This window comes from Carcharodon carcharias, chromosome 12 (assembly GCF_017639515.1).
Source record: "Carcharodon carcharias isolate sCarCar2 chromosome 12, sCarCar2.pri, whole genome shotgun sequence".
Taxonomy (NCBI): Eukaryota; Metazoa; Chordata; class Chondrichthyes; order Lamniformes; family Lamnidae; genus Carcharodon; species Carcharodon carcharias.
The window spans coordinates 108,623,204-108,643,185 of record NC_054478.1 but is presented as its reverse complement, the minus strand read 5'-3'; the positions used below and the strand labels follow the sequence as shown (position 1 = coordinate 108,643,185).

At 43.3% G+C, this 19,982-nt stretch overlaps 1 protein-coding gene across 1 annotated transcript in view; it reads right to left on the bottom strand.

Moving 5' to 3' along the window:
- The window catches only part of kcnh3 (potassium voltage-gated channel, subfamily H (eag-related), member 3), an 856,837-nt gene extending 840,648 nt beyond the window's left edge, over positions 1-16,189 (bottom strand). The window contains exon 1 of the mRNA XM_041200258.1: positions 16,114-16,189. Coding sequence (XP_041056192.1) covers positions 16,114-16,189 — 76 coding nt within the window. The remainder of the gene's footprint in view (positions 1-16,113) is intronic.
- Between the last annotated feature and the right edge of the window lie 3,793 nt (positions 16,190-19,982).

Below are 19,982 nucleotides of genomic sequence, written 5' to 3'. Positions count from 1 at the left end.
ATCTGACTCGCAACACCCCACCGACTACCCTCTAAACCCTTGGGCTCGTCCCCATCCCCAGCCCAACCATCCCCCACCACCCAACCCACCCCTGACCCACCCGCATACTCCATTCCGACTGGCCTCCACCACCCGACTCCATCTGACCCATCCAATTGCCCTCCGACCTGATCTCAGCACCCTAACCAGCTGCCACCCTACCCCCTCACCCACTTACCTTACCCATCCTACCCTGTACCCATTTACCTTCCCCATCCTACCCCATTACCCACCCTACCCCTTCACCCATTTGTCTTGTCTACCCTACCCCTGACTCACCCTACCCCCACCATACCTATTTACCTTCCCCACTCTATCACCTTACATTCTCTCCATAGCTTTGGGACATTTAACTTTTTACATACCAGAACACGGTAGCTAGTGCCACAAAAAAGGGCCCGTAGCTTCTGAGCGGATTCTCTCCACTGCTCCCTCCAAGGTTTCCTGTGCTAAATGTGAGTTCTGTAGGATCCTCTGTTGGAAGATTTCCCAGAAAAATCTGAGGAAGCTAAGTGTGTAATTTTGTTATTTGATCAGGGTCAGAAATAAGGGTTGCGACTCCAAACAGAAGATTTGGTCAAAAGGCAATCTTCTGGCCTTTATCCCTGTGTTTGTTTTGTTTCTCACAAAGTATGTCTAGTATATAATCTTTCACTAACACTTTATTTTGAGGTCATAATGCTCCTCTATATTATACTAAAGCAGAAAAATATTGTAACCTGTTAAAATATTTCAAGGAATAAACCTCCTAATATGCAGGATGAACAGGGCCAGGAGGCAGTGCATAAAAATGGAATATCATGCCTTGTGTTTGAGTGTCCAAACACACTGAAAATTAAGAGGTGAATGTCACCCCAAATTGAGGAACATAGGCCACAGATGCCTCCTTGCCCACCATTAGTGTTTTAGTGTCTCGGACTGGCAGGAAGTTTGAATGCAGACAGCCTGAAGGGTAAGAGACTCTGGCTGGGAAAATAGAAACTACGGGCAGGATTTTCCTGTTGGCGAGCTGGGGGCGGGGCCCGCTCACCAACGCATAAAATGATGCGCAGTGACTTCGGGCAGAACTCCCAACATTACCGCGCCCCATTTAAATTTTCAGGTAGGCGGGGGCTCAGCAAAATCAGCTGTGCAGCCGCTGACCTGTCAACAGCCAACTGAGGCCATTGACAGAGTAATTAAACTAATTAATGGACCTTAAGGTTGGCGGGCAGGCCGGGAGCCCTGGCGGGCATCAGAAAAAGCATGAAACCTCATCCATGGGCGAGATGAGGTTTCATGAGGGTATTTAAATTTTTTAGAAAGGTTTCAATAAAACTTATGGACATGTCCCAACTTATGTAACAGTGTCACATGAGGGGACATGGCAGGGAAAAATTTTAAACATGTTTATTAAAAATTTTAAATCGGAGGTGATCTCCCTGAGGCAGCCCTTAGCCTCAGGGAGATGAGTGCACTCTTTCGTGCACATGTCTGAAAGAGCGCACTCTCATCTGAGGGAATCCCCCCTCCCTGCACAGGAAGCGCATAGCGTCCTGGCTGACGTCATGCTGGGTGGCCCTTAATTGCCCCCCCAACGTAAAATGGCAGCGCGCCTGCTCCTGCACTCCCACCCCCCGCCATGGGGTGAAATTTTTCCCACAGTTTGGATTGGGAAACTTTTGAAGGATAAGTTCAAAAGATCTTACTCATGTCCCACTGTACCCAAACATTCCCCATGGCCCCATCAAGCCAACTCTCTCCAAGCCAACTCATGCCTAATTTCCATAGCCCCTGTTTAAGGGCATATTTCTCCAATGTAATGTCAGTCTGCTACAGTTAAACTCACCTAATATTTGTTTCATTAACCCTTCTCTTATCAAATTACCTGTCAATTACATTAATGTCCTTGAGTCTCAAAACCATGCAGTTAAATGACGCATACTGCTCTTGTACTTCTGTTTCAAGTAACATCTATTAGCATAGTTAGAGTTGGCTCGAGATCATTGCCAGAAACAACTGTCTCAAGTTATCTGCCTTCTCCACTTCACTCTCTGCCCTGATAGATAAAGTTTAGCCTGCATATTGCAGAGCTCCACTAACCAGAATCCAAAGCATTAGCAGATTCTCTTAATACCAAAAATATTAGAAGTTAAATATGATAATGAACTCCTAGCTTTTAAACTTCATTACACACCAATTGCAGTTATAGGGCAGAATTTTCCCAGCCCCATGAAGGCGGTTTTGGAGGTGGGCGGGTGTCGAAAATCAGACGCAGAGACGCAAGTCTCCTCCCCAACCTGTTCCCGCCTCCGGGAGATTTTCCCCGAAGTGGGCTCCGAGTAGAATCGGCTTCAATTAATGGGCATCTTTATTGAGGGAGTCAGGTGTCTCAGAGTCGCAAGGGCCACCACTGTGTCAGGAGCCCGGACATGTACGGGGAGAAATGTCCAAGCTGTGTAACAATTGAGACTTTTCAATCTTTTGCGGGCAGTAATTCTCCATGTTCATGTCCCCCCAAGCAGAAGGCATGTCACTGCAGCCAGTTGACGGAGACTGTTGTCTCTGTTATTGCTCTACCTGAAACAATAACAGGCGCCAATGCCTTCCTACTGAAAGCACCTCCATTGCGCTGCTGCTGTTCCCTCATCAGCATCCACACGAAGGCAGTCTGTAACTCTTTTGAGTACAAACACGTTTCCATCTGTTTTCAGATGGAGTTACATTGTTTCATAGTTTGCCATTGTGAAATTTGAACTCTTGATCTTAGGGTTACAAGCCCAGTACCATAACCACTTGGCCATTTAGGCCAAGCCACGAAGGCAGTCTGTAGCTGCACCCGCAGACCACACTGAAGGCACCTCCTGACGGTGGGACCCAGCCACCATCCCTAATTGAACAGGGCTCCCGGAGCTGGCCCGCCTCCCATCTGATATAAACCCGTGGCGGGAGCGAATCTCACACGCCCCTGACTTTTTTTGTTAAGTCTGGAAGATCCCAGCCTGCTCGAGCTCATCTTCAATTTTTTTTGTCCTTAAATGTAATTCAGACAATTTTCGGCTGAATTACGTGGAAAAAGCTGTTCTACACCAGGGCGAAATGAAACATCTCCAAGAGGTCAGAAATGCTCTAAATTTATTTTTAAAAATTAGTTATAAACCATGGGAGGAAAGGTCATACCAAGGGCCATACAAACACACACCAGCGTTGACGTAAAATATTCGTGAACTGCCATAGCTATTGATTGGTTAACTGCAGAGAAAACCTCTGCTAATTCTTGATTTTCAAAGTGAGGAGAGCTAAAGTAATAATAACAAGTTCTGTATAAGAGGGAGGGTGGCAGAATTATCAAACAGTGGCCCACGCTAGTCACCAATATCATGCCTTTTCTACTGTGTATTAATTGCCTGATATTTACCCATAATCAGTAACACCATTTTTCATAGCCTGTTTGCTATTTATAATTGAACTCACTAACCGCAAGGAAGCAGGTGGGGGCGGAGCGAATGTTTTATGTTAGAACCTAAAATCAGAAAGACTGATTTCAGAATTAAGTTGCAGCACAAATTATATTTCTTAAAAAGGGGAAGAACGTATCAAAAATAGAAAATGCTGGAAAAACTCAGCAGTTGTGGCAGCATCTGTGGAGGGGGAAACAGAGTTAATGTTTCGAGTCGGCATGGACCCTTCTTCAGAGCTGGAAAAGACTGGAAAAGAATGTAATTGGCTGTCCATGGAGCTAATAACCCATACACTGATTCAACCCAACAGCATCTGCTGGCAAGACATACTGGAAGAGCAGTACATAGTAAGGGTTCTGCTCATCGAAGTGATGAAGGTTACCATTGCCCTCAATTTTCACGCCACCAGTGTCTTCAGCCACCTACCAGGGCTATCACAAGATAGAAAGCTGTTTTTCCATGCACTGCATCATTAAAGATTTTTCTGAATTTGTCTATGTGCACTTCATCAGCTGCAGAGGGAGGTATTTTTTCCCCGGATCAGTACCTTCCCCAAGATGTTCATACTACACATGTAGCACTCATACACCTACTAGCAATTCTAGGACATGCCTAAATGCTTGCGGAGCTGTTATTGTTTTAGGTTTAGGTTGTCTTCTCTTTAAAAAAAGCACACATTGTTAGCTTTAAAAGAAAAGGGTGCTGAACATCTGAAGCAAATATCATGACCCTAAAACATCCCAAAAGGCTTTACAGCTAATGAAGTGTAGTCATTGTTGCAATGAAAGAAATGCCATAATTTTCCTATAGCAGAGTCCACCAAACAGAAATGTGATGACGAGATAATCTGTTTTTATTCATCTTGTTTGAGGGATAAATATTGGCCAAGACACCAGGGATAACTCCACTGTTTTTCTTCAAAATAGTGCCATTGGATTGTTTACATCACCTGAAATGGCAGATGGAACCTCAGTTTAACATCTCATACAGAAGACAGCACCCACAGCATCAGCCTAGATTATAAATCAGCTCTTTGGATTGGGACTTGAACCCATGACCTTCTAATTCAGAAGCAAGAGTGCTACCCACAGAGCCTTGGCTGACTTTGTCGTTCTGCAGAATAAAAAAGACAAACTGCAAGGCATAGTAAAAGTGAATTAATTCTATTCAATGTTTAAGCCATACCTGCTGTCACTATATATATGTTCAATGTGATTTGTTATTTTTTATGAACTGTGAACTTCTGTTTAAACCTTGGGTTATGAGCCCAACTGCTAAGCACCTCTATAGCCAGTTAAACGTAACAATGATGGTTGGTTACTCAGCCACATGATGAACTGTGGGACTCAGAAGGCCAGCTAATTATCGGCAACTAATGAACTAAAATCAAGGTTTTCCTTTCCAGGAGTCACTACAGGCTTATCGCTTTCAGAGGTTACTTGCAGTCACTTGTGCAAGGTTATGTGAAAGCACAACATTCGGTAAGTGTGAATTCTGATGAAAGGCAATTTATCTGAAACATTTGTAGCTTCCCTCTTCGCAGATGCTGTCAGTTCTGCTGAGTATTTCCAGCATTTTCTGTTATTATTTCATATTTCCAAAATCAGCAGTATTTTGCTTTTGTAAATGAGTTTATATGCTTTATATTAATTCAGTAATATTCCTCAGAGTGGCTTTCTCCAAAATAAATTTGCTTTGCAATTCCACATATGAATTTAAACCTAAAAGAGATGGGCTGGGGCGGGGGTTGGGAGTTATTGAAGTCTCAAGAATCTGTTTCCCAACACAAACCAGCCTCTAAATTGTCCATTTCACTCGAGTGTCAGGTAACCCAGTAGCTTCATCAAGTTGGGGACTTTGTGGGCTCACCAGGTCAGTTCCTTCACACCTACCTCCTGAATCAAGGTGCTTGCCCGAGGAGCCTCTGTGATCGGATGACCACCCTCACCCTATTCCTTCTCTTTTGAGGCCCCGAGCCATCATGAGGCCCCCACAAGGCCTCCAATTTATCCAACATCTGCAATCGCCCCACCTACCCATCAGGCTGCCAACATCCCCTGTGGAATCGCAACCTGCCCACTCCTCTAATCAACCTGACCTCCAATCAAACCGTCCTCCCAACCTCTGATCAAACCACGCACCCTCCCCCCACCCCCCCCCCTCCCCACCCCCACACACCCCTGGACAGTCACTCCCCCTACTCCACCGTTATACCTTATCTGTTGCTGTAGCCATCACTGACTGGCTCCCTGGCCGACTGGAGGCCCAGCTGTCAATCAGGCTGGGGAACTGATCATTCACAGCAGCGACATGCTGTGGAGATAAAAATGCATAGCACACGGGGGAACCCCAAATTGCAGGTTTCCCATTACCTTCTAACCAAACCACTTCCTGTGCTACATCCTAGTGTTCAAGTAATTCTGTTGGGAATCTAGTTTAAAACATTGAAATTCCAAGTGTATGCTCCATTTATTTTAACTAAAATGCCAATATCTTATTTCACCAACAACAAGTGGCTGCTTAAACAAAAGTGCGAATCTTAGCTATTATGTTGTGAGAAAGCTGTGCTATTCAGTTGGGAAACTAGTTCATGTTAATTATCTTAGTTTTAATACATGTTCCTAGTAGCAAAAGTATTAATACTGTCCCATCATTCATCTTATTGGAGTGACAGACTTGTGGTATTGTCAGGAAGTAAGCCACAGTACAATTTCATTGGGTCAGATTTTGCTGGTCTGAGGGAGCTCAAAATATGCCCTATTAGTTAGGTTTACAACTGCATGTTTAGGTTTGAAAAATATCTTGCCGACCAAATGGCTGATAATGACACAGCAAAGACATCAGGACATCTGGGATCTTGGTAAACAACAGGGCAAACAGTTAACCAATGAAATTTATTGATAAGTAAACATAGGAAGAACTGAGAAAAGGGTGGATTAGAGGTTAATCATGTACAGAAGGAAAAAAGAAATAGGCAGGTTTTGGTCAGGGGTTAAAATCTTAAAAATCAGATTCCCAACCCAAAGCTGGCTCCAATCCATCCACTTACAGCTTTAATTGTGGCCGGGCAGTGGGCAGCTAACCAATCCACTCCAAAGAGGAAGGCTGGTACTTTAAATATGATGATGAAACTGTGAGTCTCACCATTATTCAGTTTTTCAACTTTAATTTTGTTGGCCAGGTTTCCTGGAGGCCCAGGAGCTACAACTAGGTGGGAACTTGCGGATGCAGAATGTAAATGCCTTTACACACAACTCCTGGATCATGAGGAGCCTACACAATCAAGCACCCAACTGATCTTTCCCACGAGGCCTCCAATCCCCTCTCCAGGACCTCAGGCTCCCCTTTCCCTGGGGATTGATCCCTCATCCCTCTCCCCATGATTGACCCCCACCCCACCTCTCCAAGGTTGACTCCCTCTCCATACTCTCCCCCAGGATCAACCGACCTCCTCCACCCGGTATGGGCTTACCTTGTCCTTGGGCTTTATCAACTGGCACCCTACCTTACTGGAGTCTCAAGTCCAACAAATCAAGCTGGCTCCTGGACATGAACTGATCCGTGATGTCATGTACAAACTATAAGGTGCAATTGATTTTTTGATTAATTCTTAATTATAGCCTTAATATGTCCTTATTACTCCACTGTGTGTGTGGGAATTCTGCCTTTTGAATTCTCCGGGACTTTCTGACCCACTCTCACCCAACGGGTCAGGTAAGTAAAAATCCAGGCCAAAGTGAGGGAGGAAAGATTGGATTATGAGGGAGAGAGAAAAACAAGAAACAGAAAGGTACAGTACAGAAAATTTAAAAATTGACATTTAAATCTAAAATAATTCATAACCTGAAGGAATGACACTCCACAATTATAATTACTCACTTTTTAGACAGGAGAGATTGATTGACAGTCATTTACAGTTGTCTCATCATTAAAAGGTTACCGGGAGAAGGTGGGAGAATGGGGCTGAGAAACTTATCAGCCATGATTGAATGGCGGCGCATACTCGATGGACCAAATGGCCTAACTTCTGCTCCTATGTCTTATGGTTTTATGGTCTAAAAGGGTAATTATATTTATTGGGTGGTACCAGGATGGTATGTTGCCTCCCTGGTGCCAGGGTCCAGGATGTCTCTGATCGGGTATGGGACATTCTGAAGGGGGAGGGAGAACAGCCAGAGGTCGTGGTACACATTGGTATTAATGACATAGGCAGGAAGAGTGATGAAGTCCTGCAGCGGGAGTTCAGGGAGTTAGGCAAAAAGTTAAAAAACAGGACTTCTAGGTAATCTCAGGATTACTCCCTGTTCCACGTGCCAGTGAGGCCTAGAAATAGGAAGATAGTGCAGCTGAATACGCGACTGAACAGATGGTGTAGGAGGGTGGGTTTCCGATATCTGGATCAGTGGGATCTCTTCCTGGGCAGGTGGGACCTGTACAAGGATGGGTTGCATCTAAACTGGAGGGGTACCAACATCCTGGCTGCGAGATTTGCTGGTGTCACTTGGAAGGGAACCAGTGAATATGGCAAGTAGGACTAAGAGGAAGGGCAGGCAGGGAGAAATTACTAAATATAGTGGGACTGGGGGTCTGAAATGCATTTGTTTCAATGCGAGAGAAGTATAACAGGCAAGGCAGATGAGTTTAGAGCTTGGATTAGCACTTGGGACTATGATGTTATTGCTATTACAGAGACTTGGTTGAAGGATGGACAGGATTGGCAGATAAACGTTCCAGGATTTTGATGTTTCAGGCACGATAGAGAGGGATGTAGAAGAGGTGGGGGATTTGCACTGCTGGTTAAGGGGAATATCACAGCTGTACTACAGGAGGACACCTCATTGGGTTCATGCAGCGAGGCAATATGGTAGAGCTCCGGAATAGGAAGGGTGCAGTCACAATGTTGGGGGTTTACTATAGGCCTCCCAATTGCTGGCGGGAGATTGAGGAACAGTTATGTAGGCAGATTTTGGAAAGAGGTAAAAGCAATAGGGTTGTTGTATTGGGTGATTTTAACTTTCCTTATATTGACTGGGAATCACTTAGTGCTAAGGGTTTGGATGGTGCAGAATTTGTAAGGTGCATCCAGGAGAGCTTCCTGAGACAAAATGTAGATAGTCCAACTAGGGAAGGGGCAATACTGGACCTGATATTAGGGAATGAACCCGGCCAGGTGGTCAAAGTTTCAGTAGGGGAGCATTTTGGGAAAAGTGACCATAATTCAGTAAGTTTCAAGGTACTGGTGGATAAGGATAACAGGAGTCCTCGGGTTAAGGTGCTTAATTGGGGGAAGGCTAATTATAACAATATTAGGCAGGAACTGAGGAACCTAGACTGGAAGTGGATGTTTGAGGGCAAATCAGCAACTGACATGGGGGGGGCTTTCAAACGTCAGTTTTTAAGAATTCAGGCCGGCATGTTCCTGCTAGGATGAAGGATAAGCATGGCAAGTTTCAGGAACCTTGGATAACGAAGGATATTGTGAGATTAGTCAAAAAGAAAAGGGAAGCATTCGTAAGGGCTAGAAGGCTGGGAACAGATGAAGCTCGTGGAGAATATAAAGAAAGTAGGAAGAAACTTAATCAAGGAGTCAGCAGGGCTAAAAGGGGTCATGAAAAGTCACTGGCAACCAGGATTAAGGAAAATCCCAAGGCCTTTTATACATATGTAAAAAGCAAGAGGGTAGCCAGGGAAAGAATAGGCCCACTCAGGGACAGAGGTGGGAATCTGTGTGTGGAGCCAGAAGAAATGGGAGAGATACTAAATGAATACTTCTCATCAGTATTCACCAAAGAGAAGGACTTAGCGGTCGATTTGTCTAGGGAAGAGTGCGTAGATTGCCTGGATCATGTTGAGATCAAAAAAGAGGAAATGTTAGGCGCCTTGAAGAATATTAAGGTGGGTAAGTCCCCAGGGCCAGATGGGATCTACCCCAGAGTACTGAGGGAGGCAAGGGAGGAGATTGCTGGGGCCTTGACAGAAATCTTTGTATCCTCACTGGCTATGGGTGAGGTCCCAGAGGACTGGAGAATGGCCAATGTTGTTCCATTGTTTAAGAAGGGTAGTAGGGATAATCCAGGAAATTACAGGCCAATGAGCCTTACATCAGTGGTAGGGAAATTATTGGAGAAGGTTCTTCGTGACAGGATTTACTACCATTTGGAAGCAAATGGGCGTTTTAGTGAGAGGCAGCATGGATTTGTGAAGGGAAGGTTGTGTCTCACTAACTTGATCGGGTTTTTCGAGGAAATGACAAAGATGATTGACAATGGAAGGGCTGTGGATGTTATATACATGGATTTCAGTAAAGCCTTTGACAAGGTCTCTCATGGCAGGCTGGTACAGAAGGTAAAGTCGCATGGGATCACAGGTGAGCTGGCAAGATGGATACAGAATTGGTTTGGTCATAGAAGAGAGGGTAGCAGTGGAAGGGTGCTTTTCTGAATGGAGAGCTGTGACTAGTGGAGTTCCGCAGGGATCAGTACTGGGACCTTTGCTGTTTGTAGTATACATAAATGATTTGGAGTAAAATGTAACTGGGCTAATTAGTAACTTTGCAGATGACACTAAGGTTGGAGGAGTTGCAGATAGTGAAGAGAATTGTCAAAGGATACAACGGGATATAGATCGGTTGGAGACTTGGGCGGAGAAATGGCAGATGGAGTTTAATCCGGACAAATATGAGGTAATGCATTTTGGAAGATCTAATACAGGCAGGAATTGTACTGTAAATGGCAGAACCGTGCCTGGTCTGGAGGTTATTAGCTATGAGGAAAGGTTGGAGAAACTCGGATTGTTCTCACTAGAGCGACGGAGATTGAGGGGCGACTTGATAGAAGTTTACAAAATTATGAGTGGCATGGACAGCGTAGATAGTCAGAAGCTTTTTCCTAGGGTGGAAGAGTCAATTACCAGGGGACATAGATTTAATGTGAGAGGAGAAAACTATAGAGGAGATGTGCGGGACAAGTTTTTAACACAGAGTGTAGTGAGTGTCTGGAATTCGCTGCCAGAGGAGGTGGTGGAAGCAGGTACAATAGTGGTGTTTAAGAGGCAGCTTGACAAATACATGAATAGGATGGGAATAGAGGGATACAGACCCTGGAAGTGCAAAATGTTTTAGTTGACGGGCAATATGTTCGGCGCAGGCTAGGTGGGTCGAAGGGGTTTTTCCTGTGCTGTATTTTTCTTTGTTCTTTTCTTTGTTGTTCTTTGTTAATGGCCAAGTGCTTTTCACGAGTAGCCCATTTAACACGCTACAGAAAGCTTATTTCTGTAGCGTGTTAAATGGGTTACTCGTAAAAATGCAGGAATTTATGAAAATAATCAGTTGAATAAGCACGAGGTACCTTCTTCATAAAGCCAATGGCTGAGTCGTGAAAATCAGCTAGCACCTTGTGACGATTTGCAACTCGTGGGATATCTCATCCTTTTCACAATTTTCTGGTCAAGTTGTGAATTAATAAAAGCATGCATCATTTTGATGCTTTTATTTTTCAACAAAATCTGGCCCAATGTCAACTGTCCGGTTCATACTTTGACATGTGGCTGTTAGTTCTTAAGCTGCTCCTGACTGAGATGAATGATCCGCAGTTATTATGTCAGGCTCCCCGTGGCAAATGCTCATCCATGAAAATGATATGAGCCCAGGTTAGGATTTAGAATTGACTTTTATATTCAGCGTTAGCTTCAAAATTAATGGAATCTAATGTGATCTACAATGAAATTTTTAGCCATATTTCAGGAGTCCTCATATTCATGTTTCTGAGAAACCTAACATCCCACCAAAAACATATCTACATTTTGCCATTCACACTCAACCTAAAAGATGCCAACTCCCACATGTTAATTACTTGGCAATTGCCACACACTGCAGTTATATTTCTGTCAACAAACTGACAGATGTTTAGTCCATCTATTTTCTCACTTGATTAACAAAAAATTTCAGACACCAGTTGTGCTCACGCAAGTGCTTGTTGATTCAATATCAAGAATCCTGCTGCTATTCTGAACATATTTTAAATTGGTTTGACCAAGTATCACATCATAATATTTCAAATTTCAAATTTCATTTTGCTTTCTGCTGATACTGAATTTGACATTGCCTGTGATCCCAAATGAAAAGTCATTCATTTACAACACAAAGGCAAAGCAAATGTGTTGATTCTTTTTATCCTACACATCTATTAAATCAGTCTGAGTTTTTTGGATTTCATTGCTTTACAATCTTAAAGGGAAGGCAAGAAAGCATCAAGTCATTGAGTAAGTGGGGTATAAAATTAATAACTGTTGACACTGAAGCCTTTAACATGTGGTAAAAGTTCTTGAGTATCTCCATTGCCATGCTCAATAAAGCTAATGGTGAGGTGGGGGCTAAGTTGAATAGCCACCAATAACAGACACAAGGATCGCTTTATGTGATTAACCCCTGCCCTTTGATTGCAATGCAAGCAGTATGTCAACTTCCTGCTGCCTGCACATTTGAATGATCTCTGCATCCAGCAAGTGCTAACTGAGCTGTTCATTGGCTGAACACATCAGCAGGGGGCCAACAGCACCACTTCAACCAAGCCTCTTAAAGGGAAGGTGCATTGTGGCTGGATCAAGTGCTGGGAGTGGTGGTTGAAGACCATGTGAACTGGGAAACAGTGAAGAATGGGACAACTGGGGAGAGAGCAAGCTCTTCAGCTTTCAGAAATGCATGAGGGCTTCATGGAGGAGTTGAAAAGAAAAGGTGTCTTGTATCTTGAAGGGGGGTGGGGGCAGAAGGAGGCCCTCGTGAGACATGGACAAAAGGTAGTGGGAGCAGATCGCAAAGAAGGTCAATGACAGGAACCAAGCCCTGAGAACCTGGATGCAGTGAAACAAGAAATTCAGTGACCTCACTCAGAGAGTGGTGGAGGCAAGGTCAATGAATATTTTGAAGGCAGAGGTAGATTCTTGACTAAGAAGGGAGTCAAAGGTTATCGGGTGGTAGAAGGAATGTGAGATTGACACCGCAGTCAGATCAGCCACGATTTTATTGAATAGCGGTGCAGGCTTGAAGGACCGAATGGCCTACTCCTCCTAATTCAAATGTTCATATGTATGTATGCTTACATGAGTGGTCAAGGTTAATGACTGCATCTTCACATGCCATATTCTAGCCTCAGGTGCTGTTCACATTGCCATGTCCCTATCATTTATCTATCAAAAATCTGTCAATCAAGCCTCATACCTGACATTCATATGCTTCACATTACTCTCACACACATAGCACTGCTGCAAAACTCATATCACACATCTCACAGGTTGCAGACCCTGACAGCTATTCTACCATGACAGTCACATCACCCAAACAGACTATACAATGCATGTTGACACACTTTCTTCTCACTTTCAGATCAAGGTGGTGCAAAACCAGAGGCAGCAGGAGCTAACCAAAGGAGGACAGGTGCACCCATACTGTATATATATTCTAACCCTGATGGAGGACACGGTGCTGGCCATTAGTGGGAAGGCCACTGCAGAGGCCATAGCCAACAGTGAGGCTAAACATTCGAAGAATGATATCCTTATACTTAATCCTCCTTCTCCCCATACTACCTCCTCATCATACGCTCTCTTCTGATTTAGAATCCAAAAATGGTGTAAGCAAGCATCTGTTATTTCCCCTGCTTCATGCACCAGAACCTTACCCAGTGTTTTTTCCCTTTCAGATACACAAGATGTGTAATCTAGTCAGGCAGTGCAGGAAAGAGAAGATTGATAATGACACAGCACTGTCAATTGATTTCACACTTGCACCTCCTAGCTCAGATATTGACATTTCGTGTATCTTAGAGGATAGAATTGAAATGGGATCTGCTTGTGGTGAGGCACACAGTACAAGTGGGTTGCAATCAGGGCAAGGAATAAGGATTGAGCAGATGCCAGCTCACTGAGAATAAGGTTACACACTGGTTCTGCTTCAGAGAACTCAGATGAGGAATTCAATGGGACAGCCTGTAGAAGAATGCTAATGGGTATGCACACCAAAATATTTGGTGCATAGCGAAGCATGCCTGAAAGCCTGTGGTCAGTGTCAGGTAGCATAAACATTCATTGTCACGGTTACCTTCACAGCCATTGGCAATGTAGTCCTTGCCCTGCTCTGAGGCTACACTTGCAATTGTAACTGTAGCAGGTGGCCAACTTCAGAGAGGATATCCTTACTGAAGTGCAGATGTCACACACGTTGTTCCTCACTGAGGTTCAGAAAGGAGAATTGCTCCCTGAACACCCTGGGAGCATTTGGCTTCCTGCTGAGAACTATCTTCTTCTCCCTCTTCTAGCAGCCTGCTCTGCATTTTGTGGTCTCTGTTCATTCTCCAAGTCATTGTATTTCAAGGGTAATGTCTACTAGTATTTGAGGCCAACTGGTTTGTACAGAACCTTGAAGTCACCTGAGGCTTCAGCACCTGCTGCACCACTCCGTGTAGACTTCTGCAATTTTAAACAATTACAGAAAGCAGCAAACGCGTGTAGTATCGTAACAGTAGCCAAAAGAAATCAATCAACAACTAATCTGCAAGTAGTTGATAATCATTTTATGTAGCGCTGGTGGGGGAGGGAGGTCCTTCCTGCTATTGTATGCATATTCTCATATACTCAGCTGTGCGAGTCTATAAGAGGGCGTTACCTGGCGTGCTCAGCTCCAAAGTGGCACTGCTGGTGTTAAACCAGCGTTGCACACTGAACCGTGTCATGATCTGCCTGCTCTGCACATTTCCAGTGGGCATTAAGATAAAAGCAAAAAACTGCGGTTGCTGGAAATCCAAAACAAAAATAAAAATACCTGGAAAAACTCAGCAGGTCTGACAGCATCTGCGTAGAGGAACACAGTTAACGTTTGGAGTCCGTATGACTCTTCAGTTCTGTTGAAGAGTCATACGGACTCGATACGTTAACTGTGTTCCTCTCCGCAGATGCTGTCAGACCTGCTGAGTTTTTCCAGGTATTTTTATATTTGTTCCAGTGGGCATTCATCGCGTGCGTGTTAACACCCTCAACTCATAAAACCTGAGACACGATTAGCCTCCAACTCTGTATGTGTGTGTGTATATGTGTGTGCACGTGCACCATGGATGCCATTTTAGAGCCATAAGGCCACGCATCCCATCCAAGATATTGTTGGTGCTAACGAGCCCAATTGGTCTCCGTGCTCCCCCCTTCAATTTACTATCAGCCACTCCAGGTGTTGTCCTGTGCTATTGACTTTCTGTGTTGTATGTCAGTAATATCCAGCGTTCTCCCACATTAAGCAGCCATCATTCACGGCAATTGTTGCAGCAGACAGTGTAATACAAGCAACCCGAGAGCACTCACTTCCTACTGTCTTTGACTATATTGTAGCAGATGCGAGTTATCTCTCTGAGAGAGTAGACCCTGCCAGACTTCCTGTACACTTAAGAAAAGCATGGTGTCTCATATTTACAACTACTCCGGTTCATTAATGAAATGCGCACCAAATGTCTAAAAGAGACGATGCCAAAGAACGAGCGATTAGCAAATATTTCATTAAGGATTGTTGATTTTGGGACTTTTAGTCATTTAACATATTCACAACTATGTGAAGTCCGTATCAGGTACTCTGATCGTTAGAATCACAGAGCAGCGACGTTTAAAGTACCAGTTCTTATAACATTCAAATAGAGTAATCCAAAAGAGAGAGCATGTTTTACTCTTAAAAGAGAATTCAAATAATTGGACAGCTGTTTCACGTATGGTGAACATAAACATAAGGAATATTTAAACTGCAGTTATTCTTTTTGAAACTATTTGAACTTATCCGGCTGAATTATTCTCAGAACTGAAGTGGACGAAAGGACCAGCATTAGTGGGGAAATTTGCCTTTCCTTCTGTCGTGGTCGTTAAGAGTAAAGCAGCTTTCCTGCTGTTTGTTTCGGAATCACCCTATTGTCTCTGACCATGGTGCTGAAACCAGGGGACGAGGAACAGCGATCCCAAAAGAAAATCTACCATTCCGGTTGTAACTGTTACATTATTAAACAGACTGAGATAGGGAAATGGGCTGGGAGATTTCTAACGGTTCCCAGTTCTCAGCCAAGCAACGCATTGTTGCCTGTCGGAGGGAATCGGGTTCCGTCGCTCTGGGAGATTCTGGAGATCTGCAGACTCCAACGTACCAATCCTGCCTTAATTGTAAACGGGTCGTATTACAGCACTGTACGATGTCATGTCACAGCTGGTCAATTACCACATAACAAAAAGCCGTTACCAACACATTTTCTTTTTCAGTAGCAGGCGGTGTAATAGGCTGAACATTGTAATTACGATGCCAGACACCCCCTGTGTCTTTTGGCTGCAGGGAAGGTCTATATTCGGGCTACGCTTTCAGTAAGTTGGAGTGAAAGTGTGCTACTACAACTAGACACTGTTTGTGCTTTTAGAGTCTGCTCCGTCTGTTTATATAGAAGCCGCAGGGTTGACAAAGTTTCTACTTTTAACATAAAAATCCCAAGACGTCCTCTATTAAATATTAAGCTTCTAAAACTGAGACTGGAAACATCCCTTCCTTTCTCCCACACCAAAAACCACCCCAATTTCTGCACAAAACATTACTCATGACACACATCAATGCAGTTCAAACACTTACGAGTTCCGTCGAATCGTGTTGCAATTGTATCCAAAAAGGTGTTCTGAGGCGCAAGCAACCCTTTCATGACAGGCATCTTTTCTTGTGCTGACAATAACAGCCGTAGCCATTAAAAGGGATTAAACAGTAGGGAAATATAATGTATATGTAAGTACATAAACCTTTATATCAAGGATTCAGCCCCAGGCACCCGAGCACTTATGTTGACTTGCACACTTTGGCCAAGCAGAAGTAATCATTGCTTCTTTGGTCGAATTTACCCACCAAAGCCGAAAAGTTGAACACAAGTTAAGCCAGCGGCTCACTCAAGCTTCTTTGTAATGCCGGTTGAGTCGAGGATTCGAGGTGTGACCGTGTGATGCTACAGTCCGTGCCTTGTTTCGCTTCTCTTCTGCTAGCCCGAGCAGAGAGAAACTGCTTCCAACGCGCCTGCTTTGTCCAAGCAGATGCCGTGTCACATGAGTAGCAGGGGTTCAGGATGATGGGGAGGATCCTCGGGTCAGCAGCCGTTCCCAGGTAACATCAATACACAGGGACAGCCACTCCAGCAGGACGAACCTTAAAGCTGCAAATGTACCTTATCTCACGGCAACCAGTACCAGCCCTAGATGTCATTTTAAAATGCTGTTATCAGTGCTAACCATTTAATATTTGTCATTATGCTTCTTTGTCTTACGTGTAGATTACACATTTCATTTTTCGAATGTACTAAATATTTATAAACCCATTTATTGGCTGGATTGTGTGGATGTTTTGACATTGGAAGCCAATGAAATGCGAGACAAATGAGCACCTCTATCGGAAAGCAGTGTCTGATTTATATTCTATTCAATTATATTTCTACTTCCACTTTTCCCTGTTACTTCATTCTCACGAAATGATTGTGTAAGCACTCAATACACAGAGTTGCTAAATAAGTAGAGGGACGATTGTGAAATAATAGTCAATAACAACGTACTTGAAATAAGAGTGAGGATCCTGTTTCATCTCAAAATGACTACGCGTTAATATGGTTTTAATATCTTTATGCTACGTGTCATTAGCTTCAGAAGTTATGTTCCTGTATATTAACTCAGACCAGTTTTAAAATAAAACATTGTCATAAGTAAATGAATGTGAAAAATAGGTTCGTTCATAATGTCTTAACTAAAGGCGGGCGCTTTGGCAAATATCTCACTAACAAGCAGAAGTCTCTTATTAAATATTTGGAAGCTTCCTCCGGGCGATCTTGCCTAAAAGAGACCAACATCCATCATAAATATGAAATGAAAGAACAGCAAAGTAGCTAGTATTCATTGACATGCAATTCATCTCAAACTTATTTAATACAAATTGTATTACGGTAAGTGCTGAAGTTCTGCAATTCCACTATTACCATCAATGCTGTTGGTATCCATGATCATTTACACCACACCAAAAAAAGGAAATAATTTTCCTTATAAAGGTTTCTTTTTTTTTATTGTGGCTCCACTGCCACTCGTAGGCATTAGTAATGTAATTGAGCCTGTAAAATAAGGAAGCCAAGTCAAGTTGTCCACAGCTTTTTATTAAAGCACTTGAAATGCATTAGCCCGATCTGGCTCCTCAGATGTTCGTGGTCACACGTAATGATAACTAGCGCCACTATTAAGAAGCGGCTATTCTGGAACTAAATCTTTTATTTGTTCCACTCGTGTTCAACAAATAATACATTCTTAGCATTTCTAATCCCGGATGAATAAAGGAATATTAGACATGGGCGTGGTTCCTCGCGCTATTACCTTTGGGAGGAAGCACCTCATGTCAATTTGCGGCCTGCGTCAACCTTTATTGTAAGTGGCACAGGACACCCACACAAACCTCTTATTCTCTTAGTTTAAATGTAGGCACATTTAGGGTCTAAACCCGTACCACTTGGGTGTGAACGGAGTCGTTTCATTGCTGTGCTATTGACCGCTTTCCATCTCTCCCAATACTACCAGAATATCCACCCACCCTCCCACATCTGCCCTTCCATCATGGGGTAGTTATACACACATCGTGGACTGAAATTATTTTTCCACTGTCGCCGTTTTCAAGCTCTAGCGTTGTTGACGGGAAGAGATCAGTCAAAGCAAAGCACTTTAAATGTAGCAATACAGGCTAAGCTGCTTCATAGTGGACAACAGCGTCATCCAGTATTATGACATTGTGCAGTTATAAGTGAAATAATGGCTTACAAAAATAACTACCACTTCACTTTTGAATCCAATACAGCGCCACTAAAGATAACTTTAATATATCAGTGGGTGTACTTTTCGCATTAACATTCTAATAATTCGAGGTTTGGGGCAACCCATTATTTCCGAAATGGTTTTATGTGAGGGCTCTGATGATTGTCGTTAAACGCCGAACGGCCTCCTTCGCTGCTATAAAAAGTTATTTGTGAGAGTGAGAACGGAGGAGAGGTTCAATCAAATGTACGATCCTTGGCTTCGTGGCCGATAAGAGAATACCAGCCATCAAGCCAACTCTGTCCAAAGTTCGAAGTACCCTACCGCACAAAGAAAAACAGATTGACTGGCTACTCGTCTCGCTTGTTGTTTGTGGGATCTTGATGGGAGCAATTGGGTGTGGCACATCAAAAAGTAATTCATTGGATGTGAAGTTTTGAGCGTTTCTCAGATCATGATAATATCTTAAATAAAGGAACATCATTTTAATGACCTCTTCTCAACAGATATGCCGAAGGTCTATTTTGAAAAGTGTCAATGAATTAATGACCTCCTCTGGCATTTTTCCTCACATTTTCACTGTCCTACAGAAAAATACTTACTTCCCATTTCTAAATTTGCTCTTTCGTGAACTTTCATCTCTGTTCTCCAGTTCCAAATTAAACAGCTTGCCGACTTCAAATTAATCTATACTTTCCATTCTATCACTTCAGTGGCGTTAACTAGATTCACACATTGTGAGATGATTCCCCAGTGACCAGCATGCACATACTCCACGCACAATAGATTGTTAGGAGACTAGTATTGGCCATCGGCTTGTATTTTTCTATTGAAATTGTGCATAATATTAAGTTCCAAGGTCGATCTTACAGGTTGTGTTCCACTGTTCATGTTAACCAGCAAGGGACTGTCAGGGTGGAGATATAACATTTACTTTCTATCCATGTGCCCATACATAATTCTAGGTAGTTCCTGCCTCCAGGATCACAAACTAATGCCATATACATTGAAGCATGACCTACGTCAGGCCTAGGAACATCTAAAGAATGAAGAGTTGAACTTGTGCTGACGAACCATCCGCTAACAAAACACATTCGCACTGATAGTAATTATAGCAAATACAGCATGTAAAAATCTACAATAATGTAACTCTGAAAAAGGTAAAAAGATCTTCTCCTCTCTAGTTACTTCTCTGCGTCCCAGGCAATAGCATCACATCTTCCGTCCCCTCAGCCTCGGCCAGCGACAATCACGTGACGAGCATTTTTCATGAAGATGGTGTATCTTAAAAATGTCATTTCCCAGCCTAATTTTGCACATATATTTACAGAGGGTGAAATTAAAGGAAGCTGATTAAACTCCCAGCCTGTTTCCATATGCAGGAGAGACTAGATCTAGCTTGTTTCTGTGCTGCAGATTCTATATAACTACGCAAAGCTGAGTAGGAGGGCAATGTCTCGCTAATGCTTGTATGGTCCCGCTTCGAAATGTCAAAGGTTAACACTTCATCGCCTTATTTGAGAAAGAATAACGTGCCAATTTCAGATGCTTATTTCCATCTTCCGTCTTACTGATTTACAAAAACTAGAAGTGAAGGATTGCCTGATGCAGCCACTGGCGCCTAGTCCAATCCCAATCGACAGCACCTTCCCCCAGTGAATGCAAATAAAACTTTCC